At 48.9% G+C, this 26,416-nt stretch overlaps 1 protein-coding gene across 2 annotated transcripts in view; it reads left to right on the top strand.

Moving 5' to 3' along the window:
* Positions 1-26,416, top strand: part of LOC142560823 (protein tiptop-like) — a 470,396-nt gene that overhangs the window by 427,609 nt on the left and 16,371 nt on the right. Inside the window, exon 1 of one of the 2 annotated variants that reach the window (XM_075673198.1) lies at positions 16,253-16,631. The exons of the other annotated variant lie outside the window; for it this stretch is intronic. Within the exon in view, the coding sequence (XP_075529313.1) occupies positions 16,445-16,631 (187 nt within the window). The 5' untranslated portion in view covers positions 16,253-16,444. Of the gene's footprint in view, positions 1-16,252; positions 16,632-26,416 lie in introns of those variants that run through there. 2 annotated transcript variants of the gene reach the window in all.

Below are 26,416 nucleotides of genomic sequence, written 5' to 3'. Positions count from 1 at the left end.
CCACCTGGGGTTCCTTAACGTGCACCTAAATCTAAGTACACGGGTGTTTTCGCATTCCGCCCCCATCACCTAGGAAGATATTATATGCAACTCAAGAAAATCGTCGGAAGGATTTGACCAGCCCCAAACGTTCGTCAGTGTGCCTTTAACCCCACAAAGCCCAGCGGGTCATTTTCGATGCGCCAAGCTTGATACCTCAAAAGGCAGGAATCGTCGTGCGAAACCAACAGTATAGCTTTTCTGGCACGCTGAAGCGGCGCTTGAGTTGTGGATAGCTCAGCAAATCAATGACTAAATAATTACTTTACTATTTAACTTTTCGCTCAAATATTATTTCATCTTTTGGTATCTTTTGGTACGAATCTACTCGGGGATCACAAATTATTGTGAACGAGCTTTTAAAACTTTGTTTGGTGTGGAATGGAATTTCGGACTTTATGCGGTTAAATCGGGACCTCGTGACACTGTATACTACCTTGTTCGAAATGGTTGCACGATGCAGAAATCTTGGCGCGTTTTACTTACGCTTCTATGCTTTAGAAGCATGGTTATATGAGTACACCAGCCGCGCCCCCTAAAAACAAAAACAAAGTTGAAAGAAAGAAAGAGAGAAAGAAAGAAAGAAAGAAAAAAAAGAAAGAAAGGAAGATGCAAGCCGCTCGGACCATGTGGATCACTCGTTTCATGTAACACGGGGCTTTGCGACGTTCTGCATTCTCGTTCGCGGTGCGTGCACATCCATTCATGCCCTGAACAGAAAGACGGATCGTTCTGTTTCCGACACATTTGAATCGCGTTTAACCGCGACAGCTGCCGGCCAGGACCTGTGCTGCGACGCGGCGGCTGCTCTTCTCACGAGCGGCGCCCTGCTGACACCGGGGCTTTCAATTACTCAGTGCCGTGGCGAATAAACATATTTTCACTTTTGCCTTTCCTCGACATGAGTTTTTTTTTTTTTTTATACGCTTGCCTGCGTGCAACATATACCATTTAGTTAACTAATATTTCTGTTCGTGCCTTTCGTTGATCGCGTGCGCATCTTCTTCGCAGTTCGTACTTTTTGAACTCCTCATGAATTGCGGACAGCTGTCCTATAGAGTTTACACCGAACCTGTTCATTGCATTCGCTTAATCGTAAGGTGGGCTGCTCCGCCTGCGAGGAACTAAAAACAAGGACAGTCCTGCTTGAGGTCGCCACCTGGCCCTGGATGTACAGAAAAAGAAAACGTAATAACACCGCAGATCATGAACGAGTATTTCACTATGTTACTCAGAGGTGAGGGCGTTTGAGTCCTCTGCGGCAGCAGTCTTCGTGGCCGTAACACAACCCGAAAAGATTCAGTCGCTCCGTCGACGGTCTAGAACCCACATAGACCGCGCCACTGTAGTTTACTGAGCCGTTGATGGCATTATATTTAGTACGTGTCTCTTTTCCGGCTGGAAAGGGCCTCACTCGTCGAACGCCTTATATGCATGCATATAGCGTTCATAGTTTAGCTCAACTGTGCCGCGGCACCTGGATGCGGGCCCACTTGCTTCCCCAATATTACTTAAAAAAAAAAGAGGGAAAGAAACGGCGACAACAACAGAAAACAAATAAACGAACCACTGCTGGTCCGTAAGAGCTGGGAAGTTCACGTGCGTGTATAGTGTCTGCCCTTCGAGCGGACAGCTTTGCCTCTGGTTCTGTAAGGAACAGAACACGCGCTCGCCGTGCGCGAAAGGTACGCGTGTTGGAATGCATCTACTCTATATGCCACTTGGCGGAACGCCGTTCACATGGCGCCACGCACACCGGATGAACTATATGCTCCCCGTAGTGCGTCTATTCGTGCGCTTGCGCGCATACACGTAAGACAGCATTGCCTAAAGTAAAATTGGAGCGACTGTCTTTGCCAGCGCATGTTTGTACTCTGAAGTTTATTGGCCCATTCACATCGGTCTGTGGCCACTCATTTAACATAGCGCGGAAACTTGTTATGCTAGAAATATGCATGTCAGGGTCGAACGGGTGACTCAGCTCGCACTCGGGCGCGCACTTCGTGTCGCTGAAATTCGGGTCAAGGCAGCGCGTCAGCTGCGCTCGCGTCAAATCTTCTCTGGCAGCTGTGACTTCCCTGTCTACTTCTTGCAGAGATGAAAGCGCGCATTATTCGCCGAAGCGAGGACAGATCCGTGCGGTCATTTGCAAGCATCAATGGCAGGTGCTGTCGTTGATCCCTGTGGGCAGCTTCGGTGAGAAAAAACAAGGTACAGGAGGCAGAGAGAGCCGGTTGCGTCCGCTGTCCTCGTGTAAGTAAAAGACCCGCCGTGGTTGCTTAGTGGCTATGGTATTGTGCGAGGTCGCGGGATCGAATCGTGGCCACGGCGGCCGCATTTCTATGGGGGCGAAATGCGAAAACATACTTAGACTTAGGTAGACGTTAAAGAAGCCCAGATGGTCCAAATTTCTGGAGTGCCCCACTACGGCGTGCCTCATAATCAAATCGTGGTTTTGGCACGTAAAACCCCATAATCTATTTTTTTTAAGGAAAAAAAAGACGGGGTCGGGGAAGTGGAGAGGAGCTCTAACGTCCCGTAGCTGCACTGATGACCATGGCGTATGTGGCTCCGGGATAATTTGGGCAGATGGGGTTCTTTAGCGTATACCAAAGCACGGTACAGGGTAGTTTCTGCCTTCTGCCACCGTAGAAATGTGGCCTTTGCAGACTGGATTTGAAACAGCTAAATCTGAGGCATCGATCATAACCTATAAAGTACGTGCTGAGGAAGTATGTTTCTTCAGACAAGTGTCATCTCCTGTAGGCGCAAATCGCCTTTACAGCATTTTAAATGTGACCGACATAGTTAAAGCGACGCTGTAGCATTTCAACCTGCTGGCATATGCGTTCTGGACATTTTTGGGCTCGGTATGGCGCACAGGCCTATAAAGACTATACGACTACCGTTTCGTCGCCGCAGAAGATCTTAAAGACATGCTGACCAAGAATACTGTTCCATGTTTTTACGAAATGGGAGCTCACTCGAAATGGCAGCCGATCGGATTGGCTAATGAAGTGATCATGAGTGCAAGTAGATTATTGTACTGTGAGATTCCAGCAGGTGGAACACATTTTAGCGCGCGATGGTCCGACCAAATCTAACCACGCATGCGCACGCGTAGGACAGGCTACTATATATAGCTTACGTTATGAAAGCATCTGAGTAACTTCAGAAATCAGCTGCTTTGGTTAATGTTTGAAACTACTCTAACCAAGGATTCCTTCTATATGGACAATGCTACTGCCTTCGTGGTATATTGCAGCGAATGTAACCAGGTCTTTCCACAGTGCTTTTGCAGTGGAGCTGTTAGGAGCTCGCTGGGTTTCTCTTGACGTGCGCAGCTTCGCCGAGCTGGCGAGGGAGAGCTGAAAGAGAGTGAAAGCAGAGTATAAAAATAGCATCGCGCAGCATAGCGACGCGGCGAGGGTGGGTGGAACCTAGCGGGGGAGAAGGAGCGGCGCGCGCGCGCGAGCGAGGAACGTGGTCCGGATGCGTGCCCTTTCCTGTGGCGCGCGAGGCAGGGGGATCAGGCGAGGGAGGAGGGGCGTTCTTCTGAAGTGGCTGCTAGGGTGCCTCGATGGTCTCCTCACCCGCCGCTCCTTACAGAGTGGAGACAACTGCGGTGTCAACTACGGCGTTGGCCACGCGAATCGCGGACGCCGTAGTAGACGCCTCTGGCGGACGCCGTAGGGACGCGTTGCTGGCGCTCGTGTGCCTTGTGTGCGGTTTGGCACTACATTACTGGCCTTCCCCCAGCTCCACTGGTTTGTGATAGCAGAGCCACGCATAAGTTTTTGCAGTGAACGCTGCCACGCGTCGTTCGCCCGTGTCGCATCGCGTTCATGTAAACGATGCGTCCCATAGTTTCAGTTTCAGTTTATTATTCGTTCATAACAATTGGTTACAAGATATGGTATACAGACAAGGGTCCCAAAGTTTCTACGCCGGGACCAAGGGTCCCGGTGTAGAAAGACTCATCGCATTAATCTGTCAGAGACGGGCCAGGTTCAGAAAAAAAGTCGCGTTCGAGAACCCCATGCAAGCGGCTATAGCGCATCGCACCAGAATATGGGCGGGAGATAGGAATAATTGTGAAACGGCTGGCGTACATGCTGACAGGGCTCTGTGCTGCTCGCCTCCGATGTGCGCTTGCTTGTGAACTTGCAGTGCCAACTTGCACTTTAGACTTGTGGCATGGGGCGCTGCCACCCGTCGTCTGAGATTTCTTTTGCTGTTTGTAAACCGTCACACATCCCAGTGCGGATATGCTCTAGCGAGGTGGGTGCGGCTCTGTCACATTCATACACGTAGTTCTGCCGTTTCTTTTTGTCCCCTATTCTTTCTTAAATGGGTATGAGACCAGATGTCGGAGTCCATCATTTAAGTTGGCCACTCCTTGGCAAAAGATAGTTGCAGACCTAGCGTTTGTCCTTGCTCAGTGTCACGTATGCGCTTGCTTGACTTATACATATAGCTTACTTCCTGGCATGTCTCACGGCGTGTTCTCGTAGTTTTCGAGCGTACATTTACACAGGCAATCGCGCCTTTTCATATCAATCACACTAACTCAACAAGAATATACAGGCTCGTATACCACTTTTGCGTCTATGAAATGCGCATCCAGCAGGCGCTTAGTTGATATTTCTACAATGCGGACGCGGCAGCTATGTTTGCGTACACATGGCTGCGAATGTTTTGTGTTTCGAGCGCAGTGTCAAAAGAGTGAAGAAGCTGACACTATGAACAACAAATTATAATAGACGAAAACACGCAAAGATAACTGTAGTGTTATCTGTCACGGCTGCATGAATTTAAAGAGAACATGTCAAGCTCCGCATGAACCGCGCGCTGTGTATTGTGAAATCCTTAGATGCTGAAGGTCACCAACTGTCCGTTCACTTTGTCTCGATGCGCGTCCCTTTATATTCCTTCGCTTGGTTTAATTAAGTGCGTTTCACCAGAGCGTATACGAGCTTTGCATTATTTGCCTAAGTACTTCCTTAGTCATGGTATTTTTCTCAGTTGGAGGGCAATATGCTTACAAGCATGTGAAAAAAGTGCATGCAAACTTGGTTGATGAGAGCTTATCTCCTAATTTCGTGCTTGTGTACGTACGTATCTGTGCGTTTATGCTTGTCTCGAGACAGTTTAATGATGCGTCAAGCCAGGGAGAGAAAAAAAAAAGAAGACAAAGAAACGAGAGAGGGTTTCCCAGGCGCTGATCTGCGAGTTAGAGTGAGCTTGTTTAACGGGAGGAATAAAATAAGCGCACGTCCCCAGAGACCTTATACTCAAAAGTCCCCCGTACGCGTATCACGCGTCTATATCGCGGGACGAACAATGAACGCCGAAGGCGTCAGCGTGCCTCCCTGGCCGGCGCGGCGTGCGAGTAAATTTATCAAAGGTGACGCCCCGACGCCTGTCGTCTGAGAGCGAGATGCGTTGGCAGTGAGAGGTTCGCGACACTTGCGCACTCAGGTGCCGTGTGTGCGCGCATGTGTACGCGCGTCGTGACGCTGTAAAGTCGGCCAGGTTTCCGTGAGCCCCGTCTGCGTTCGAAGAGCCGCCGCCTCGCGTTGGGGCGAACGCTGCGCGGACGAAACCCGTAACCATGTACGCATGCATGTGTGGTCGTCGCAGCTGGTATACGCGTGCGTCGGCCGCCCTGCGCGCTCGTCTCCCATGACAGGCCGTACACGCAAGTGCGAAGACTACACCGCCGATGACATCGGCTGGCGACACTCGGCGCCTCGATGTGCAGCCGCTGCGCGCGCTTTGTGAGCTGCATTGTCTCCGCAGCGCTGCCTGGTCTCGCGACCACGCACGGTGTGGCATTAGTTGCTGCTTGAAATCGACGCTCGTATATAGACCTCCGAATTTCGTGAATACCTCCGCCTTTGCACCTTCTCTCTCTCTCTCTCTTTCCCTTTTCATGGGCGTAACGTTTGAAGGTGTTTGTCTAAATTGGGTGCTATATTTTGTAAGAATTTTTCTCCTCCGGCGTGGGTCGGTCATTTCCTGCCACCCGTATCGCTGAGAAGGCATGGCGATAACGGCGCCGCGGTAGAACGCGAGCCAATGATGAAGGGTAAAAAGACTACAAATTGAATAGAATCGTTGAAGAATATGGTCGCAACATTTGCGAAGAAAGCGATTGACACCGTCGCTTTCTTTCGAAAAGTTAACGTTTAGTTGTAATTGAACTGTGTGTGTTTATGTGTGCGGCGAGCTTGCGTGCGTCAATGTGCACGCGCCTCGTATTGCTAATCTCAGAGCATATATAACGTAATCTTATATTTGGTAAAAGGCGATCAACGTTGACTTCGTTGTGGAAGGTAGTGAATTACACCGTTATGGAACGTTTAATTCGACACACAGCTGAGAAAAGGAAATTCAGTAGGCCAAGCTTCTAGCAGCCTGCATTACAAGACAGAAAGACCAGTGTAACCCGCTCCTTCCCGAGTAGAACAACCACGCTTTTCAAATTACAAGCAAAATACTGTTTCATTCGACTGCGAAACTTGTTCGAGAACGCGACCCTGTACCGGTGACATGTCGTATATATGTCACCGACTGCAAGGTGCCCCACGCGCGATATATAGATAAGACACGTGTTCAGTAATATAGAGCCGACATGCCTTCAATTCAAGTGTCGCTCTAGGCCAACACTAATTAGCGCAGCGCGTGCACAGCTCCATTTCGGGCGCACAACTTGATCTTTGTTGCGACCGGAGAAATCGTGTTCTGCAGTGCGCGCGGCCATTCAGCCCGCGTTCGGGCGCAAACGAGCTTGTGACAACGTATTACCACACGCGCGGAGCGCCCGCGGCAGGGAAACTCCCGACAACTGCGGGGGGAATTACGCGAGGAGTGCGACGCGACGTGACCCCGATTCAGAGTCAAGTGCCGCGCGGAAAACATCTCCCTGCAGTAACGCGATGTCCGGCTCGCATGCCAGCTGCCCGTGTCCTCTCCTCGGCCGAGCACCCGGCGGCACTCTCGGCGGCGGTCGTGTGAAGTCGCGCGGGGCTCGCCTGAGGGAGACAGGCGCTATTCTCGCGCGTGCCGTGCTCGAGCACTGTTGCGCTCATGCAGAGCATTCCTTGCGGTCGCATGTGCGCCGCCAGCAATCGCAAGAGCGGCCTTGTTACACTTGTATGAAAACAACTGTAACCCACTCCTGCCTGAGGTCTGAACCTAGACCGGCAGTACTGAAATAAATAAATAAATAAATAAATAAATAAATAAATAAATAAATAAATAAATAAATAAAATGTGGTAACACATGCTGACATGTAAGGAAAAAGGCGGTATGCTGGACGCCCCAGCCATCGGGGGCTTCCCCTTGTTGACCAAGCTGACGTTCAAAAGAGGGAACGGGAGAACCAAGTAAAAAAAAAAAAAAAATCTCCAGCGGTGAGATGGTATATGTACATGGTGCCGTGAAAAATATTCTCAGTCTCGTTTTATACGGAGAGGAAGGAAGGTAGGAAGGAAGGAAAAAGTGGAGAAGGAAAGGCAGGGAGGTTAACCAGTTTAGGTTAACCGGTTTGCTACCCTACACATGGGAGCGGGATGGGGGGATGAAAGATGGGGAAGGGAGAGAGAGAGAGAGAGCACATAGCACAGCACACACACACATCGTCCGTTAGAGTCCATCACTCTGGCGTGGTACGTGATTTCACTGTCACAGCCGCTTGTCCAATCCCGTCTCTTTCAAAAACCGAAGTAGTGAGCTCTAGCGGGGATTTACCCTGCTTCAAGATTGGCACCAGGCGGCTCACTTTCCATTCGTCAGGAACATTTCCCTCCTGTCATGAGGTGTTGTAGAGACTCAATAGTGCTACCCGTGCGGATTCTCCGAGATAGCACAAGGCTCGGTATGATGTACCATCTGGACCCGGAGACGATGAGCGCCTGCAGAGAGCTAGTGCCGCCTCGAGCTCCTCCATTGTAAAAGGAAGGTCCATGCGGCAATCACGGCAATGGGGGCCGTCAGCTCGGGCTGGAGAATCTCGACGAGTCGCTTGGTCTGCCATCCGCGCACAAAGCTCTTCTGCGACATCGATGTCTTGCCGCCCTTTGAAAAGCTCTAGCGCTTTGAATGGAAAACGCCGTTCCAGAAGGCAACGCAGACCTTGCACCGTTTTCCAAATGTGTGACATTGACTTGCTTAGATTTGGGCGCTATTCGAGAGGGAGAGCAGCAGGCTAATTGATGGGCGGTGTGTCGGAATATTAATATTCCTTCAGCGCATTTCAGTCGTTCGAAGATAAATCGGGGACCCTGAATTGAGCAGTGGCACGTTGTTGTGTTGAATAGAAAGTGCACCATTCATGTGCGGGAGAGATGTCCTTCGTATAGATTGTGGTGTAAGTCTGCAGGCTGCACTGAATGTATCCTTCTGTCTATGTCTCTCTCGCGTTGTATGGTACGTATATATTCAGTACTATCGTTTCGCGCTACTGCCGTTGTCAGTCGACTTCGGCCCTGTTTGGGCGCGAAACGCCCGCTAAGGCGGTCGAGGCGGGTTGCAAGCAACTGTTTCTTGCTCAGTAATCATTCGCGCTAACTTACCGTAGTTTCTTTTTTTAAATCTTGCGCGATACCGCGAACAGCAATTCATTTAACTTTGCATAAGTATTGATTCCGCTGCACTCGCAACGTCATATAAACGACGCGCCAGAATGTCACCTGCGTTCGGCACATGCCTCATGCCACGTGTGTGTGTGTGTGTGTGTGTGTGTGTGACTGTACATGCTGTAAAGGTGTTTATTAGTGTGTACATATCACAATCATCACCAAGCACATAGAGTAACATGTCAGGCGAACAGCCAGGCTAACATCTCCAGCATACCATTGAAGCTTGTTTCCCTCTCTCTCATGTCAAAACAAGACTCACAGGATGACCTGTTCTATACGAAGGAGGATTTCAAGTCATATCGTCCTGTCTTTTGTTTGGTTATCTGACTATATGCGCTGGACGTGTAAGCGTTTCGCGCCAGCTGCACCCACGCTGCTGTACACACGTGCGATAAACACGAAACGGCATGCCGCTGCTTAGAATTATGGTGCACAAATCGGAGTTTCCACGACCTGAGAAGGTTTCTGACCATGTCTGAACATTCCAAACAACCAGGCCCAGTGCGTATATCATGCGGTGGCGATCGCGTCGGCAAAACATACCTATGTACGCCACAAGAACAGCAGAAAACGTGTCCTTATTCTAAGAACAGTTCATTTTCTCGCCAGCAAAGTTAACTTCACGTGCACGTCCCACTTGCAGTGCGCGAATAGCCTACCATAACTACCACGGAGTTGCTTAGAGGGCTATGGTGTTGGGCTGCTAAGCACGAGGTCGCGGGATGGAATCGCGGCCACGGAGGCTGCGTTTCGATGGGGGCGAAATGCGAGAACACCCGTGTACTTAGATTTAGGTGCACGTTAAAGAACCCCAGGTGGTCTAAATTTCTGCAGTCCCCCACTACGGCGTGCCTCATAATCAGACAGTGGTTTTGGCAAGTAAAATCCCATAATTAAATTAAAAAACTACCATGGAGACTGCGCTGAGAAACAAAAGCAGGGAGATAGATAGATAGATAGATAGATAGATAGATAGATAGATAGATAGATAGATACAGAAAGAGTGTGTGTGCATGTTTATGTATATATATATATATATATATATATATATATATATATATATATATATATATATATATATATATATATATATATATATATATATATATATATACGTGTGTGTGTGTAGTGGATCCTGGCTCGCTTGAAACACCGGGACCTCGCTCAAGTTCATTTGACTATCCGCTTTAAATCACGCAGTCAATTAGCGGTATACCTAAGGGAGAGAGAGAGACATTCGTTCTGCATATGACTCGGAGTGGCGACGAACAGTGACATGTAACGGAGTAGAGTTGCATGCCTATACTATAGGTGGTATACTATAAGTAAGAGATGGCGGAGGAGGCTGCCTTAGCACTGGCCATATCCTCCACGGAGGCTAACGTCGCAGTAAGCACTCCAAGACAGCCGTCAAAACTATGCAAGAGGAAGAATCTCGGGAAGCGCTGAGAATTTGAACCAACTTTCGTGAAGATCGAGACGTTCACGTTATATGGGCACCCGCACACACTTCCCTTCCCAGGAACGAAATAGCGCACAACCTGGCTCGAGAGCTGATGGGCCGAGCAGGTTACACGCAACAAATACGGGGAACGGAGAGAGACCGGGTGACCAGCTTTCACGAGCTCACCAAACTCTATAAATTGGGATGGGCCCATTTCCCCCCGGCACAGTCCTCGCTAGTAGACGGCAAGCGACGGCATGGCGCCTCTTATACAAACAGGTACATATCCGAACCCGGTGGCCTAGCTACATACTACCCGGACCTTTACACGGATAGATATAGATCCTGTCAAGAAAGGGAGGACATACAACATATGGTTTGAGCTTGTCCTCGGACACCCACACAGAATAAAATAAACAAGACCACAGAGCAGTGGGAGACCGCGTTGCTCATCTGTGCACCGGAAGATCAACTCAAAGCAATCCAGCAGGCCGAAGATGCCGCCAGGACCGAAGGGCTCGAGGCCGTCATATATAGGTAGAGAGGCCTAGGTCTCAGACCTGCGGTCCACAAATAAAGTTTATTCCTCCTCATCCTATAAATGAAGTGTTGCTTAAAAGGTTTGAGCATCACAGCCTTTATTTACTACAGTGTTGCTCAACACTACACACACATTGGCAGTGTTTCGGATCTACTTCGCACGTAGCTCTGAAAGTTATTTGCGTGTTTCCCGGGCCCTGTCACACGTTTTCTGTTTATTTGTTAAAGCTGCTCTCAAGCCATTGACGCAAGACACACTTGTGACAAAAAAAAATAGTGTGTGTGACTCTACCACTTGACATTTCTATAGCAACATATACCGCAAAATCTCGTTAAGATGGCGAAAGAACGCAATACCAGTGGCTTCATGAACAACACCAAGAAAAAGCGCGGTGACATGCAATGAGCAGATATTAGAGAATTTTAGCGCGTCCGGTAATCCGGCAAGCGCGTGCGGTTTGCCGGTTGAGCGGGGGCGTAAACGTGAGCGGCCAGATTCGTGGCGCTTGCTGGTGGTGCAAAGCTCAACCACACAGACACAAAGCCGATTACTATATTCTGTTTAGCTCCTGGTGTAAATTTTCGACAGCGGCGTAATCGTGTTCATCATTACGCCGCTGCCGAAAATTTGTGCCAGCAACGAAGCAGGATATAGTGGGTTACTGTAATTTTAGCTCTGTGTTTGTCTGGTTGAACTCTACATCATCATGCGGCTGCACCGCTCCGGCCGCTCACGTTTACGCCCCCGCAAATCCATCCGGCAAACCGCCCCCGTTTGCCGGAATCAGAGCAAGGTTATCGGAACATACATTATATAGGAGCGACAGTAACTGAGTTATGGCAGGTGCATTACGAGAAAGATGCAGGGATGCTTCGAATACGGTATTGCTCTTCCAGCGCTAAGTTATAAGTAACGTTTATTGAAATATTTCTCGGTAGATGCATCTACAGCTGAGCTACGTGCCATACTGGAAGCAAGCAAGTTCATTGCCGCAAAGGACGTTTCTGCGAACTGGGTATAGTCTGCTTGTACACGAAGCCAGCGCTGCAAATTCTGAGGAACATCCCCGCCAAGACATAATACAGTTGCATTGTTGTTTCAATCGCGGAACATGCGCACACTGCAGCATCCCGCGCAAGTTGTTCTGTATTTCAGTGGGTGCCCGGGCCACACTTATTGGGGACGGACGGGGCAGGCGAAATTGAAAGAAATATCGCCCATGAGCACGGCGACGTGTACGTTATTCCTCCGTTCAGCCGTATAATGCATGGGGGCACATATTGAAAAAAAAAAATGAAGAAAGAAAAGAAGGCTTTCCACGGAGCAATCATTCACATCATGCTGCATGTTTAAGCGAAAAGATAGATTCTGTATTCGTTGAACGCTACCCCTTTTCTGTTTCATCGACTCCGACTATGTGTTGCGCCTTGACCAGCCACTTCGCATACGTAAAACTAAGCGCGCTGGATACTATATTTCATGCACTTGTGGGGAACAAGGTGCTCATGACATCTCGCATCTGCATGCTGTTAACTCGTCCGCTTTGTGCCCAGCAGAGGCGAGAGCATGTGCTTCAAGTTTAGAGCGGATGTAAGTACGCTTCGTTCAAGGACTATATCCTTGGTCCGTACTCTCTCCGACAATGCAACGAAGAGATGTGCTATAAATTTATGTATTTGTTACCTGAGATAACCTCCAAGTAGACATACTAGTCAGCGTGAATGCGTTCCTTTTTCTTTCTTTTTTTCACCTTACAGTTTAGTGTGATATTGTGTTCTCTACTATTGGTTTCTTTTTAATTTTTCCCCATGCCCATTGGTAGGCTTATCATCATCAGCATCCAACTTTATGTCCACTGCAGGACGAAGGCCTCTCCCTGCGATGATGATGAGTGGTTTTAAAAGAGAAAATAGAAGAGATAAGTACAGCGCCGTTACTGCCTCTCGTGCGAGGGCACCTCCACAGCGCTGTACGGGTGAGGGGAAAGGGATAAAAAGAGTAGCGGAGAAAACAGGGTATAGAGAGAGATAGCCGAGCGGTAAGGCACGTCAAGGAAGGCGCGGCGGCTACAGCCGCTCGTACAGGTCGGCGCCGTCCAAGTATTCGAGCAGCGCCGTGAAGGCGCGCCCGATTACCGATGAATGGGCCGCCGGGAAGAGAAGCGCCTCGGTGCTGTCGCACGGCAGGACGAGGCGGCGGTAAGCTCTCGTGAGCGCGTCACACTGTGCCGCGTACGCCGGGCACCGCAAAAGTACGTGCTCCAAGTCCTCCACATTGGCGCACTTGAGGCAAAAGGGACTCCCCGTGCCTTGCAGGCGGTGCGTCCTTGCTGAAGTGCATGAGGTAGCAGCCGATGCGGAGACGAAGCAGTAGCGCACGGTCTCGTCAATGAAGGCCCGTTCGCGGCAGGAGTCTCGGCGGGTTGCCACTGGCGACGTGGGGGTCCGGGTGTCGCGCTCGCAGCATGCCGGCCTCCCTGCGATGTCCAAGTATACCCCTGTACTGCGCCAACCGATTCCAACTATAGCCATGCGAATTTCCTGATTCCATCGCCCCACCTATATTGTGCCGTCCTCCACTACGCTTCCCTTCTCTTGGCACCCATTCTGTAACCATAACGGTCCACCGGTTATCTAACCTACGCATTACATGACCTGCCCGGCTCCATTTTTTTTTTCTCTTAATGTCATTTAGAATATCGGGTATACCCCCGTTTGCCCTCTGATCCACACTGCTCTCTTTCTGTCTCTTAACGTTACGCCTAACATTCTTCGTTCCATCGCTCTTTGCGTGGTGCTTAACTTCGTCTCAGGCTTCTTTGTCAGTCTCCAAGTTTCTGCCCCATATTTTTAGATGATATTAAATAATTTTCGTAACACATCGCGCCGTAAACCATTCAAGTTATGTGGAGTTGCAGGAAGCAAGTGGTTTCCGACCGCTTGCTTCTCCCATGAACCCTATATATATGTATGTGTGATTGAACGCGACGTGATATGTAGGGTGTCCCATGCAGGTAACTTGAGCTAAACTTTAAAAGGACCCTCCGTGGTTGCTTAATGCATATATGGTGTTCGGCTGCTAAACACGAGGTCGCGGGATCGAATCCCGGTCACGGCGGCCGCATTTCGATGGGGACGAAATGCGAAAACTCCCGCGTGCTTAGGTGCACGTTAAAGAACCCCAGGTGGTCGAAATTTCCGGCGTCTCCCACTATACGCTCACAATCAGAAAGTGGTTTTGTAACGTAAAAATCCAGAATATAATTCTTAATTTTAAACATTAAAAGTATGCAGTTGCCATGCATATAGCTGGACAGAACCACGGTAATGCTTGCCGTCGCTTGGAGATACTCAGATTATTTTTCGCATTCCGCCTAATGACATTATTAGTCTTAATTAATCAACTTCTCACATATTATAATTCTATAAAAAGTGTCAATGAGAAAATAGTGGAGCAACATTAAAAACTCCCGAAACAGCTTTCTGTTGCTCTGTACGTACTACAGGGAAGTGTTTTTCCAAGCATGGAAGAAGCTCACGAATACACGCGAAGTGCCTCGAGCGGCCAGTCGCGCGACAATTTTGCGTGTGTTCGCGGGCTTCCCTCATGCGAAAAACACCTAGCACGTATTGAACAACAGAAAGCTGTTTAAGGAGTTTTTCATGTTGCTCTACAATGTCCTCATTGACACATTTCATCTAACTATAATATTTGAGAAGTTAATTAGTTACTTAAGGCTAACTATGTAATTAGGTGGAATGCAAAAGTTAATCTATCTCCAAGCGACGGCAAACACCATTACCTTGGTTCTGTCCAGATGCGTGGCATTTGCATATTTTGGGTGTTTGGCTCAAGTTACGTGGGAGACCGGTATATGCCTCCGTGGTCGCTGTCTTTTTTTTTTCTTTTATTTATTTGACGCTTGTACAGGTCGGATGACCCTTTCTTCAGCATTTCGTTCAGCATACCGTTAGATACAGCGAAAAAAAAAAGGGGGGGGGGTAGTTCCGCTACCATGTCATTCTTCTCTCAAAAAGCTGTATCTTATTTCTGTGCGTTTACCATATTTAGATTAACATTCTATATACATTCCCCTGTCACTCACTTAGTCCTTCCCAAGTTTCTTTATGTCACAAAATATTGCGCGATATTGTTCCGCAACCTGCTTGTTCTGAGGCGACAGTATATACGTATACATATATGTACTATGCCGTCTCTGAACGAATTAAATCGCATGCCTTTTCCCGGTTGTGTCTGCTTTTGTGTGTCATAAGGGACGACTTCAGTCTTCCAAGTTGCGGCAATTGTACGCCTAGTACCTATTATTTATTATTTTTTGGCTAAAGCACTCGCGACTAGATTAGACAGACTAGGCGTTATGTCCAGTCACGAGCACTTTCGCCTGACAACTCTTGTAACAAATAGCACATTAAAGTACTGCGAAATGAATTACACCAAGTCGATATCGAAGCTGGAAAGAGATGTCGCCGGACGTGAAGTTCACAGGAGCAAGACGCGCATGCACAAACGCTTAAAAATTGTTTGGTACGTTAGTTAGCGTCATGATAAGTAAGATTAGCGTGCCGAAACATCAAATGCCATGGGCGCAATTCAAAAGGCGCAATTCACTCAGTCCAGCAATGAACGCCATGTGGGAGCACGTTTGTGCTTTTTATATGCTCTTTTAAGCACTTCAGCACTATGTTAGGCACCCTGACCTCGGCGTCGATATTAGAGAATATAGGTAATAGGCGCAATACACAATGAACAAGCCGTGAAATCAATGAATGGGACTGAACATTCGCAGCTGACTCGCTGAAGAATGAATAAATAAAACGAGTAAACGGACGGCACGTCGGGCAGCGCATGCTACGAGGCGTCACTTTTATTTTTGAGGTAGCATAGACATGGAAGTACACAATGTATACTTCCATGTCTAGAGGCGTGGTGGTCTGCTCACAGCAAGCAAGGGGTGTTTACCTTCCGGAGTCTGCGTGGGACTTTTTTTCCTCCCTGGAAAAGTGCGATGACGGGGGAGGGGGGGGGGGACGTTTCGGCCAGCGAGTGCCCCCCCTCTCCAGCAGCAGTGCACCGAGCGAAGGGAGCGTCGACGTCGCACCTGACGGCGGCGCGTCGACGGGAGGAGGAGCCAGCCGGCGGCGGCCGCAGCCATTCAGGGCGTCGCGAGCGCGCGCGGCCATGCGGGCCAGACGACAGCGGCGAGGGGCGCCCGCGCTTGCCGCTGCGGCGGTGAGGCACAAAAGAGGCGCAAAACGAGATTGATTTGCGAGCGCTGGAGGCCACTCCTCCCGCAGCCTCCTCTCCAGAGCTTTTCTTTGTGGAGCTTTGGGGCGAGGAGGAGCGCGCGACTGTACATCATCATTTGATGAATGCGTGTCTGTCACGCAGAGAGGCTTTTTGGATGGACTCCAATATGGCGATTGTTGTTGGCGGAGAAGGGAACAACTCCTCTCCCTCGCTGGCTGCCGCCACGCTCCCTCGCTCTCCGCGCGCGGGTGAGGGAGGGTCGTGGGCGAGGAGGCGCCTGCGTGCTGTCGGCGCTGACGATCAACTCTCCCTTCAGTGACTTCGGAGCAACGGACAGTAGCGCCAGGGCGCCGTTGTCGTGCCGAGTTGCGTGCTCCCGAAATAGCGGCCGGTCGGACTGATGCGCTCTGCGTACCTGCGCTCTTCACGTGGCGTCGTGCTGCTAGCCGAGTGAGGGACCGTCGATTCCTTGGCGCTTGGATTACCGGTCGAGAAAGCTGGATGGGATGGTCATCCGGTCGGCGTCCGCCGAAGCGGTGGCCGTGATCGCGCCCGCGGTCACGGCAGCGACGGCCTCCGTCACGACGACGCGGCGCCGGCCGCGCAAGGCGCCGCCACGGCCCAGCTGTCGGTTGTCGCTCGTCGACGCCGTCGTGGCCGGCCTGGCCGCTGCAGCCGCCAAGAAGCACCAATGTACGTACCGTACCCCTTCGGCCACTACGCGCGCGGCCGTGTCTTGTGCGAGACACGGGCGCGCTCGCGGTTGTAAGGCCGAATTCACTGCCTGCCGGACTAGCGCGCCTAAGGGCTGTCACCTATTCCCGTGCCACGTGGTTTGCACATTGCTGGCTAGTTGCTTGATCCCATTTTTCGGTGCCCGTGTTTTGATCAGCGCGTCTCGCCCCCTTTCGGTAGCGCGTGTGCCTTTCGCTCAAGACGCGCGCTTCTTTGATTCGTGGCGGCATCGCGCGGCGAGTACGGGAACTAGCGTTGCATGAAACCACGCGGTTCCTCGCTCGTGGCCGTGCCGCACTGTTCCCATTACCCGATAGTGATCTCGTAGTTTCGTTGCTTTGCTTATCGTTTTGATGCTCAGTATTTATCGAACCACAGTACCGCAATGAATTACTAGCATGTCGATTGCGTCAGTACCCTGGCATTCAGTCGGCGTCTTCTGTTTGGAGCACGTTAATGGTGGTAACGTCAGGCTTTGTTCTGTTTGCGGTGTGTACCACAGCATGAAACTACGTTGTTCACTTGTTTTAGGTTCCTTGACAGTGAATTTCTTTCCGATGGCTCATGCATGCTTCATGATATGTTGCGCAAAGGTCGGGAGTTCAGCAACTCTGCTACGCGCATCTATGGCCGGAAGAAGGAATGAAAGCGGGCAGATGCAGTCATTTTCTTTTCATTGTGGAGCGAATGGCGTGCCCGCAGTGGGATGACCTCACCACTTGCTGTGTAACGCCATTTACTTCCGCATTACCATACTGCCCAATAGGCTTGCTATATTTAGGCTTTGGTTGCATTGTTATGAAAGAGCACCCAAATGAGCGCAGACACCAAAGCATCAGAAACCCTTATCGTAAAGCGAAAGTATCTCGTATTTGTGGCCATTGAGTAGCTGCTTCCAATTGATGCTTCTTGACTTGATGACCAAATTGACTTTGTAAACACGAGCACCGCGAGGCCGAAAATTGGTGTCCTCTTTCGGATGCATTACAATCGTGTTTGTATATACTATACCGTGTTATGTTATAGTTCTAGTTTCAGCTGAAACGTTTCGCTGTGAGAACAGTCAGTAGACGATGGATGGATAACAACAGAGCATGGCGAGTATTTCTTCAGCTCTAGCGCTTCGCGCAGCGCATTTAGTCCACTTGTCATATCACTGAAGGGAGACAACCTAGACAGTTTCTGAGTCATTTCTCGAGCAGGCTACTATCCCTCTGAAACACTTGAGCGTTTTGTATGTGACTGAAGCTACGTGAGCTAAGATATGGTTTGTCGAATCGAAATGTGAGTTTCCACTGGGTTGTCTAGCCTACTATTCGTCAACAAAAGTAGGCAGGGTGAGTTTGAGCTGAAACTTTTAATGCAGAGGCCGATAACTTTTTTTCGGGACGGATGAACGGGCTGGTCGTATCCAAGAGGTTCGATGCTTATAAGAGCTATTAAGTGCATCGAATTCGTAGCTTGCTACCTTGGGCGAGACCTGTCTCAGGCTTCGTATTTGGCGGAATTTGTGTACATCAAAGAGCGAACTTGTCCACATGACTGCACATGCTCCTTTAAAACGCGACATTCAAATAACAAGCCTGTCACCCGGTGTAGTTCCCATCCCATCCAAGTCGTTCTGCATTGGGCTTTCTAACGGTAAAAAAAAAAAAAAAAAAAAGAAGCGTCATTAACTATAATAGGATCGAAGACATGTGGGCTTGAGCAAACCGTGTTGCATCGCCCAGTTCACACCTATTTCAATCTACATTGACTCAAGCATATTCAGAAATGTATATCTGTGACAGGTGTATCAGAAACGGGTGGAAATTGTGACCGTCCTTTTCTTGCTCCCATGTTGCTCCTAGCTCTGCTTTTTTGCGGTGATATGTCGAGTGTGTTCAATTGGCATGACGCTGTACCATTTGATTAGATGAAATTACTCTAATATTTTTGGTAACTTTAGAGCACACCGCTCTCGAGTATTTCAGACGCGCGGGGAAAATGCGCGTCTAGCGTATATGCACGAAGCGCACAAGACGCGTTGGTTCATTGGTGCGGTATTCGCGGAAGAAGTTGGACATGTTGTCAAAAATACTTACTCTGCACGACACGGATGCTGTTCGCACCAGTTGATTCGGGAAGTGATCGCCCATTTACAGCATACGCCGGCGCAGCTAAGTTCCTGTTAACAAAGGTTCACACTCTTAAAGTTCGCTGTCCGCTGATCGTTTTCAGGAAAACAGGGCCGTTGTAAAGACGCGCCTCAACGTACACCAGGTCAGAGAGCAGAAACACTGCTCAGATGCTTGATGGAGTCTTCTAATTGTCTGTCAGCACGTTGTGATCCCTTATTCGCAAGAAAGGAATGCATCTGTGCAGGTTATGCTCAGCCATGATCTTTTGTCAAAAAGAGCAGCGCTGTCCGGGCGTTGACGTGTATTTGACAACCTAATTGACGGTATGGGACAGGGTCGGTGATACTATCAGAATCTCGTGACGTTAAAGCTTTGACGCTGCGAGAGATGCTTCCAAGTCGACATTTAAAATGGAACACTTTTCCTTTGTTCTGTGCACTGTGGACGACTCGTCAATCTCGCAGCGCAAAACCTCCATGCTTGCCACCACTATTACGTTCCTATATGTTAATTTAAACTGACTCCCTTTAGCAACCCGCAGCAGAATCAGATGAAAAGCATGCTTTATCGTGGACCACAAATGTGGTGCGACTTTCGAATGCATCAATGGCCGGAACGTGTCATCAGTTCTAACCCAAATTATTAAACCTGTAGCAGGGTTTTGCAGTGGCCCTCCTGTTGCACTAACGGCGTGCAAAAGTCAAAGGCGTAAGAATGAGCTTTCTTAATCGCTACGTCTTAGGAATGCAGCGGGCTTCAACCTCCCAGTCCTGAAGCGGTCGCGGCTGCGTATACGGCTTTCCAATATTTCACAGCCACGGCATTGCAAAGGGTAGCGTGCTTTTCATAACATTTGGTGTGGAAACACCAACCCTAACCTTCTTGACATTTCAAAGTTGTGGTCGACATTTCACGTTCTAGTACTTTTGAACTCTGTAGACTACCATTGTTTTTCTCGAGGCCATTAGAGAGAGCAATGCAGCAGCTCGATACTAAAGGAGCCTTTCCTTTCCGTACATGTCTGTTACATTCCTTGCTTTGGCGCGACATTCGTTTGCTTTATTCTATTCACGAGACAGGCGCATATGTGATGGCATGTTGAACTGGTCTTTTCGAACCGCTTTGGAGTCCTACGACATCGTGAATGACAACTTTAAAGTCGCATTACGAAAATAAGCGGGTCTAGTAGGCGGTAATCTGGCCTCATTAGCGCCACTGGTGCTTTCTTATGCTTGCATGTATGCTTGCATGCACGCTTATGCTTGCATGCACGCCTAAAAGCTGTCCTACGCGAGCTTTGTAACGCTGCCGAACCGCACTGAAACTAACCAATCGAATATGCCGCGCGGAAAGCATTTCTTTTTGGCGTACGTATAGATTTGCTCGTGCAGAGATGGCGCTGCCATTTTTACTTTGTGTGCACTCAGCTGCTCGTATATAGTTAGTTTGTCTCGCGTAATCGTTGAAGCCTACCAAAAAAAGAAATACCCGGTCCAGCTCTATACCGAGCACGACGTGAAGCCTCCCCCTTCTCCGTCTCGTCCCGTCAATCTGTCACATCAGATTGTACTGAGTCAGTCGTAGTGCATGTATTCGGCGAAAGCAGCATTAAATATACTGCTGGTTGTTTCACGACGGAGTTTATGGCAGGAGTGCTGTGCTGCATTTATATCTATCTGTTAGCGAGAAGAGAACGCGGCTATTTGTGGACTTTATGTGCGCAGCAGGAACAGCTGTTACCTGTGCAGGCTGAACTTATAGCGAAACATGTGGACAGTCATCGCAAAAGAAAAACTGCAAAGCATCACGCCAGCACAAGCTTTGCAAGCTTGTGATTTTTTCCCCTGCTTTTGCAACCGGTAGAACGACGAAACGGGCTCCCTTTCTTTGTTCTCCTTTAAAAACAAAAAGTCTAACAGCTTGCCCTGTGGCAAATATGGATTTGAAATGGAAATATGGAAATGGAAGCGTGGATACCTTTCTTATATAAAAATTGTAGTTGTGGCGTCGAGAACTCATATTACCCATGAGTTGATGACTTTATCTGTTCCATGCGTCTATAATAACCTTATTCGTACTATATGGACCGCGGTATACAAACTATACAAAATCAAACTGCGACCCTCTCTCTAGGCGCGTTGTACAGGTCAGTCCATTATCGAAGGGAACACCTATATTTGATATTCGAGTAATGGCCCTGCAGAATTTGTTCAGATTTCTCCTGCTGAAACTTTGGGAATAATTCAGCTATACTGGAGAATCAGACCCGTCGTGTTTTCTTGATTTCAGCGCGAAAAACAAATAACGGCCCCAAAGGCGAACAAGGTGTTCCCTCGCATATTGTTCCGTTCTCTACGTGAACGAAACCATTTGGACTTTCGTGGCAAGCATCCTCGCTTGCGTTTTACGTAGCGCGTTGTCAGAAAATTCTTCGCTGCTTAGCCGCTTAACTGGAAAGTGGGTTGGTGAACTGCGCTTTCTGCAATTATGTTGCTTTTGTCGGCTCCGTGCGTGCTACTGCATAAGAAACACTCATGAGCGCGCGAGACTTATAAATAGTGTGCTTGTTGCGCTTCGAGTTGGTCGCGTCGAACGAACTCACGTGCATACTTTATCGGCCGACACTGCGGCCTCTTCGTGCTCACGGATGTTTCTCTGGAGCTACGTGCATAGTGTGGAACTCACTGCGTACGTGCCAGTACAAAATCCGCGAACATTCGTCACAGCTGCTGGCAGTGCCATCGGCCTCTATAAGGTCGCGCGTGCGTTGCTTGCATTGTCTTCAGTGACGAACTTGGCTATGACTTTACTCGCACTTGAAACGCTTTGTCAGGCACTGTCTGCCTGCAGCTCGAAGAATAGGAAATGCGAAAGAAAGCTGTCAAAAAAGAAAGTAACAGAGACGGAAGGTTAACGAACCCGAGGTTGGAGCTCAGTCTTCGCCTTAAACCATGAATGAAGCTACGCGGCACTTATTAGACGCACAGTTTGGCAGCTTGGATACCAAGCCAAGAAGGTCCTTCTTTCTTTTTGTCTTTTTTCCTGCTTTTACTCCGCCCGCAAAGAGCTGAAACAAAAGCCAAAATGTTCTGGAGCAGGAAGAAATGGATGCAAGCGTTTCCTTTATTCTAGTTATAGAAATAAAAAGAGAAAGGATGCGATGTCTCATGATATCTGCCAAAGTGCCTACCTTTTCGAAATTCTCGCGACATTTATCGTAGCGGTAAAATACGACTGGCACTTTTATATGAAGCATCTCATTTTTCCTTTGACATCGTTTATATGTGCCAAAACCGCTATCTGATTATGACGCACGCCGTAGTCGGCGGCACCGGATTAATTTTCACCGCCTGAGGTTCTTTAACGTACACCTGAATCTAAGTACCACGAGCGTTTGTGCATTTCGCCTCTATCGAAGTTCGGCGGCCCCGACTTTGATTGACCCGTGACGTAGAGCTTAGCAGCCAACACCGTAGACTATCGCGGTGGGTGGGCTGTTGTCACGCGCTTGAATGACAACCTGTCGCAGTTTATGTTGCACCAAAGTTTGGACACAGTGCAAGCGTTACTCCTGTACACTGTCTAGCAAACTTCGCGCCCCCCAACGTCTTTAATTGCTCTTTAATTGAGAGCGGAACCGCCCCACACCCCTCCTAAATATCCGGTGTTTGAATACCGTCACTTGCGCTGGTGTGTGTTGAAGTGGAGCGCTTTGGTTCGCCTGGTGAGTTTTACGCTCTTTTTAAGGTTCAGCGACTGGTCTATCGGCCGTTGTCTGTGCAGGTGCTGCTTGAAGACCGTCGTCGGCCCACAAATCTATGAAGGCCCTTTGGCTTTCTCGAGGGTGACCGGCCTATGTGAACGCCTTTGACTCGCTCAGGCCCTCCTCGTGCGTGCGCGAGCTCACTGTGGCTTTCTTGCCCCTCCCTCTCTCTAGCTGATCATTTCTATTCCCTCTTTCCCGCCCCCCAGCGTAGTGTAGTCAAGCAGACGCATTCCCGGTTACCATCCCTGCCTTCTCTCTTTATTTCCTTCTCCTCCTCCACTAACAAATATTGATCAGTGATAGGCCCCGCAGAACGTACGGGACGATGACTGCGTGCACGTCTTCTCTCGTACGCCGCACCGCAGTTCGCGCTGACCTCGTGTGGACGCGACACTGTACAAGTGGAATCAGGGTTCCGTATTTGAGTTCTTCGCTGAGACGTAGACGGTGTCACTGCTCTGACATGTTCATGGTTGTTTATCTGTTATGGCTGCGGCTGCAAGCTCTGGCGGATTGCTAATCGCTGCGATGACACTGATGACATCGGCTACACAATTCAGTGGTCATGTATCGGAGTATACGTCGTTCTCTTTCTTTTTTTTAGAAGTTCGTGGTTTAACATTACATATTTGTTGCTTTAATTTACCCGCTCGTGCAGTACTTCCTCTGTCCCTGTCTTTCCACCGTATGCGTGGTTGAAAAGTTCATTCCGGCGACGTCCGCACTTTCATTTGCATTACGGTGGCCTGATCGTTTCCGATAATTGAGTGAAGCTTTGGTTTAAAGGCCGCGTAGTTGCGCTGTGAGCTGCGAGGGACGCTGTAGTGGAGGGATCCGGATTAATTCTGACCATCCGAGGTTTACTACGTGCACCTTAATCGAGTGGTAGCAACAGTGTTGCATTCCGCCCCTCCGTGTCTACCGCGGACTAAAACATAATGTGCAAGTACAGGAATTGGTGTGATGAAACAGGCAAGCAACCCCCACCAAAGTCTATTAGTTGCTTTCGAGTACATAGAGCAGCCTCATGGAAATTAATAGAACAGGCTAACCAGTAAGAAAAGTGGAAACGGGATCAGCAGCAGGGCACGGAAGGAATACAATTTGGATGGACCCCGCCATGGTTACTGGATGTAATAACAAATTTGTAGTCAGCAAGATCTCTGATGCATGTACGGGCACTAGTGCACGTAGACAGGGCGTGCGATCTTCACGAAATTAACGTACTACACCTGTATAAACCCGTTGTTGAGATTTGTTACCACTTGTTGCCCCCCCCCCCCCCTTCCCCTGTAGTGGTGCGGCATGTACCCGGATATGGCATTTCGTTGCTGAGCTCGAGGTCGCGGGTTCGATCAAGGCGGCGACCCCATGAATTCGGATGTGAGCGAAGTACAAAAAAGGCTCGTGTACTGTGCACTGGATTAACGTTAAAGAACCCCGGGCGGTCATACTTAATCCCGAGTCCCCTGCTGCGGCGTACCTTACAATCAGTTTGTGGTTCTGGCACTCAAAATCTCAGTGTTTATTTATTCTATTTTACTTATTGCGGCGTCAGCTTCCGAAACAAGACGCGGCCCCTTACCATGTTATGCCAAGCTGGGTTTTGTAACCCGCGATTGTTGGTACGCAATACCACTTTCGTTGCAACGCTTGCTGCGACAATACTTTCAACGCCGCCTCAGTCGACCATGAGATGGATAGCCTAGGTGGTCCTCGCGCTTTCGAAGGGTTTCTTTCAACGCCATACTTTAACTGTGGTCTCTCTCGGTGCCTACTACGAAGAAACTGCAGTGCAATGGACTCACGTAGTACATACTTATTTAGCCAAAGTTAACACAACAAATGTAACGTTTGATGATTACGTTGTATTCAAGAAGCTATAGTGAAAATATAAACCAGCAGCGACAGAGGCAGGTGCACACAAGCTGTCGATTCAAAATGTGTACAGTAAACTCAGTAGGAAACGTACGTATAATGGGGAATGGGTGTGTATCAGCTTTTCTAGCGCTGGAGAGGGAAAAGAAGACGTTTGTTCAAGGTAGACCGTTAGCGAAGTATAGGAAAGCAACGGAAAGGACTAACATGACGAGTACTTATCAGTACGCTAATTGAACGCTTTGCAACGCCACTTTGCAGCTAATGTCGTAGAGCAAAAGCTTGAAAACTGGTATTAAGAAGTAACCAAATAGCAATCGAGTGTTTTCAGAATAAGCATGGCAGCCGTAAGCAACGGTCATGCGCGCTTATCACAACGCCTAAATTTATATATTGCAGCGTATGTAGCGAACGCCAGTGCGTTGAGGTGATGCACGCAACTGGTTTCGCTGCATTGTTTTGCACGCCACTCTTCAACTACATTATTCTCTCCATCACTTATGGCGGCACTGCAACACGGATTTGGTCAGCGCGGCATGCTCATTGAATTAGACATGGAGTAACTGACCGTGATCTGGCCGCCGCGCTACTTTCGCCGTTTTAAGCCGGCAATCGGTGACCAACGTTGTACGTGCGCTTATTTAGTTGCACATGTAATCTCTCCGCTCCTGCATATGCGCTTTGTGGATGTCCCGCTTTTTGAGTTGCCGGTCGATATCTTTTGTTACACCTTCGTTGCCGTCGAATGTTTCGTGGTATTCGGAAACCATTAGTGCGAAACCATCATGTTACGTATCTTTCAGTTAAACTTACACGCGTGCGAACAAGAGAACCATAGGCGTACTCAGTGGGAAATTGGCAAATCAGATGAAATGTTCAATTCCGATCTACACATATTTCGACTGAATAAGACCATTCATTAGTTGATTCATTTATGCGTTCAAGTCGTCAACACCCTGCTGTACCATTGCAGAACACATAAAAGGGGAATAGGGGGAGGGGAGACGAGCTCAAGGTTTTAACAGCCTTAAATTTGTGGTGTTTCCACACGCATTTCCTCCTCGCCTGTATTTTCGCTACCCAAGATCTGCTGGGAACGTCAGAAACAGGCCATGGCTAAAGTACTTTAAACGTAACTGCATTCACTTTGTCAAAGTGTGTGTCAATGTCAAAAATAGGCATCGCTGGAGTGACCCTCTGTAGTTATCTGGCGCTGCTTGCGTAGCTACAGCTGTCACTGGGCTTCATTGTGCGGCTTCTGTGTCATTCTGGTGCTTAGTAGTTTCTGCAGAACGAATCTACTCTTGAGAGTTCGCGTAGTAACGTTTTAGACCATGTAGTCAATCTGAAGTGCTATACGCCTCGTGCACCGCCTATAGAGGCGCCACTGAAAGCCACCTAGCGGACGCTTCCAACAGTACACGCGGGAGCAGTAGCAGACGACAACCCTTTGCAGCAAGGATGGCTGAAGTTCGCGGGTGCGATTTCTCCTTTCTTCCGATGCCAGGCTGCCTCTTCTGCGGTGACAGCTGTAGGGAAGATGCTGACCTCTGTGCGAGCGGGTATGAACACGATGTTACCGGTGTTTGGGACAACATGGTCCACATAAGTGCAAGGTGTGTCCCGCAGACAAACGCCATGAACCCCATTTACATGACGTGGAGCTCATGTTCACTAGCCGATAAATTTTGTTGAGTGATGCGATCTCTCGATGGTTTTCTTTATTCTACCCTTGCCGCAATGCTGCTTCTGTACCTGAATAATAAGCACCCGTCGTTAGTGCAGACTTATAGCAAACAAATCCGCATGGTGCAATCTGTGCATATGCCGTTGTGATTTTTCTGCCGATGAATACATGTGACATCGCCGAATAAGTGCAGTCGAAGTCGCCTCAAGAAGAGTAATTGCCAATTTATTGATGGAAACGCGTACACTAGCCAACCAAGTCACCAAACACACAGGTTAATAAAAGCGCGTGT

The sequence above is a fragment of the Dermacentor variabilis genome, chromosome 1 (assembly GCF_050947875.1).
Source record: "Dermacentor variabilis isolate Ectoservices chromosome 1, ASM5094787v1, whole genome shotgun sequence".
Classification (NCBI taxonomy): domain Eukaryota; kingdom Metazoa; phylum Arthropoda; class Arachnida; order Ixodida; family Ixodidae; genus Dermacentor; species Dermacentor variabilis.
Note: the sequence above shows the minus strand (reverse complement) of the source record. Positions and strands in the feature narration are given on the sequence as shown.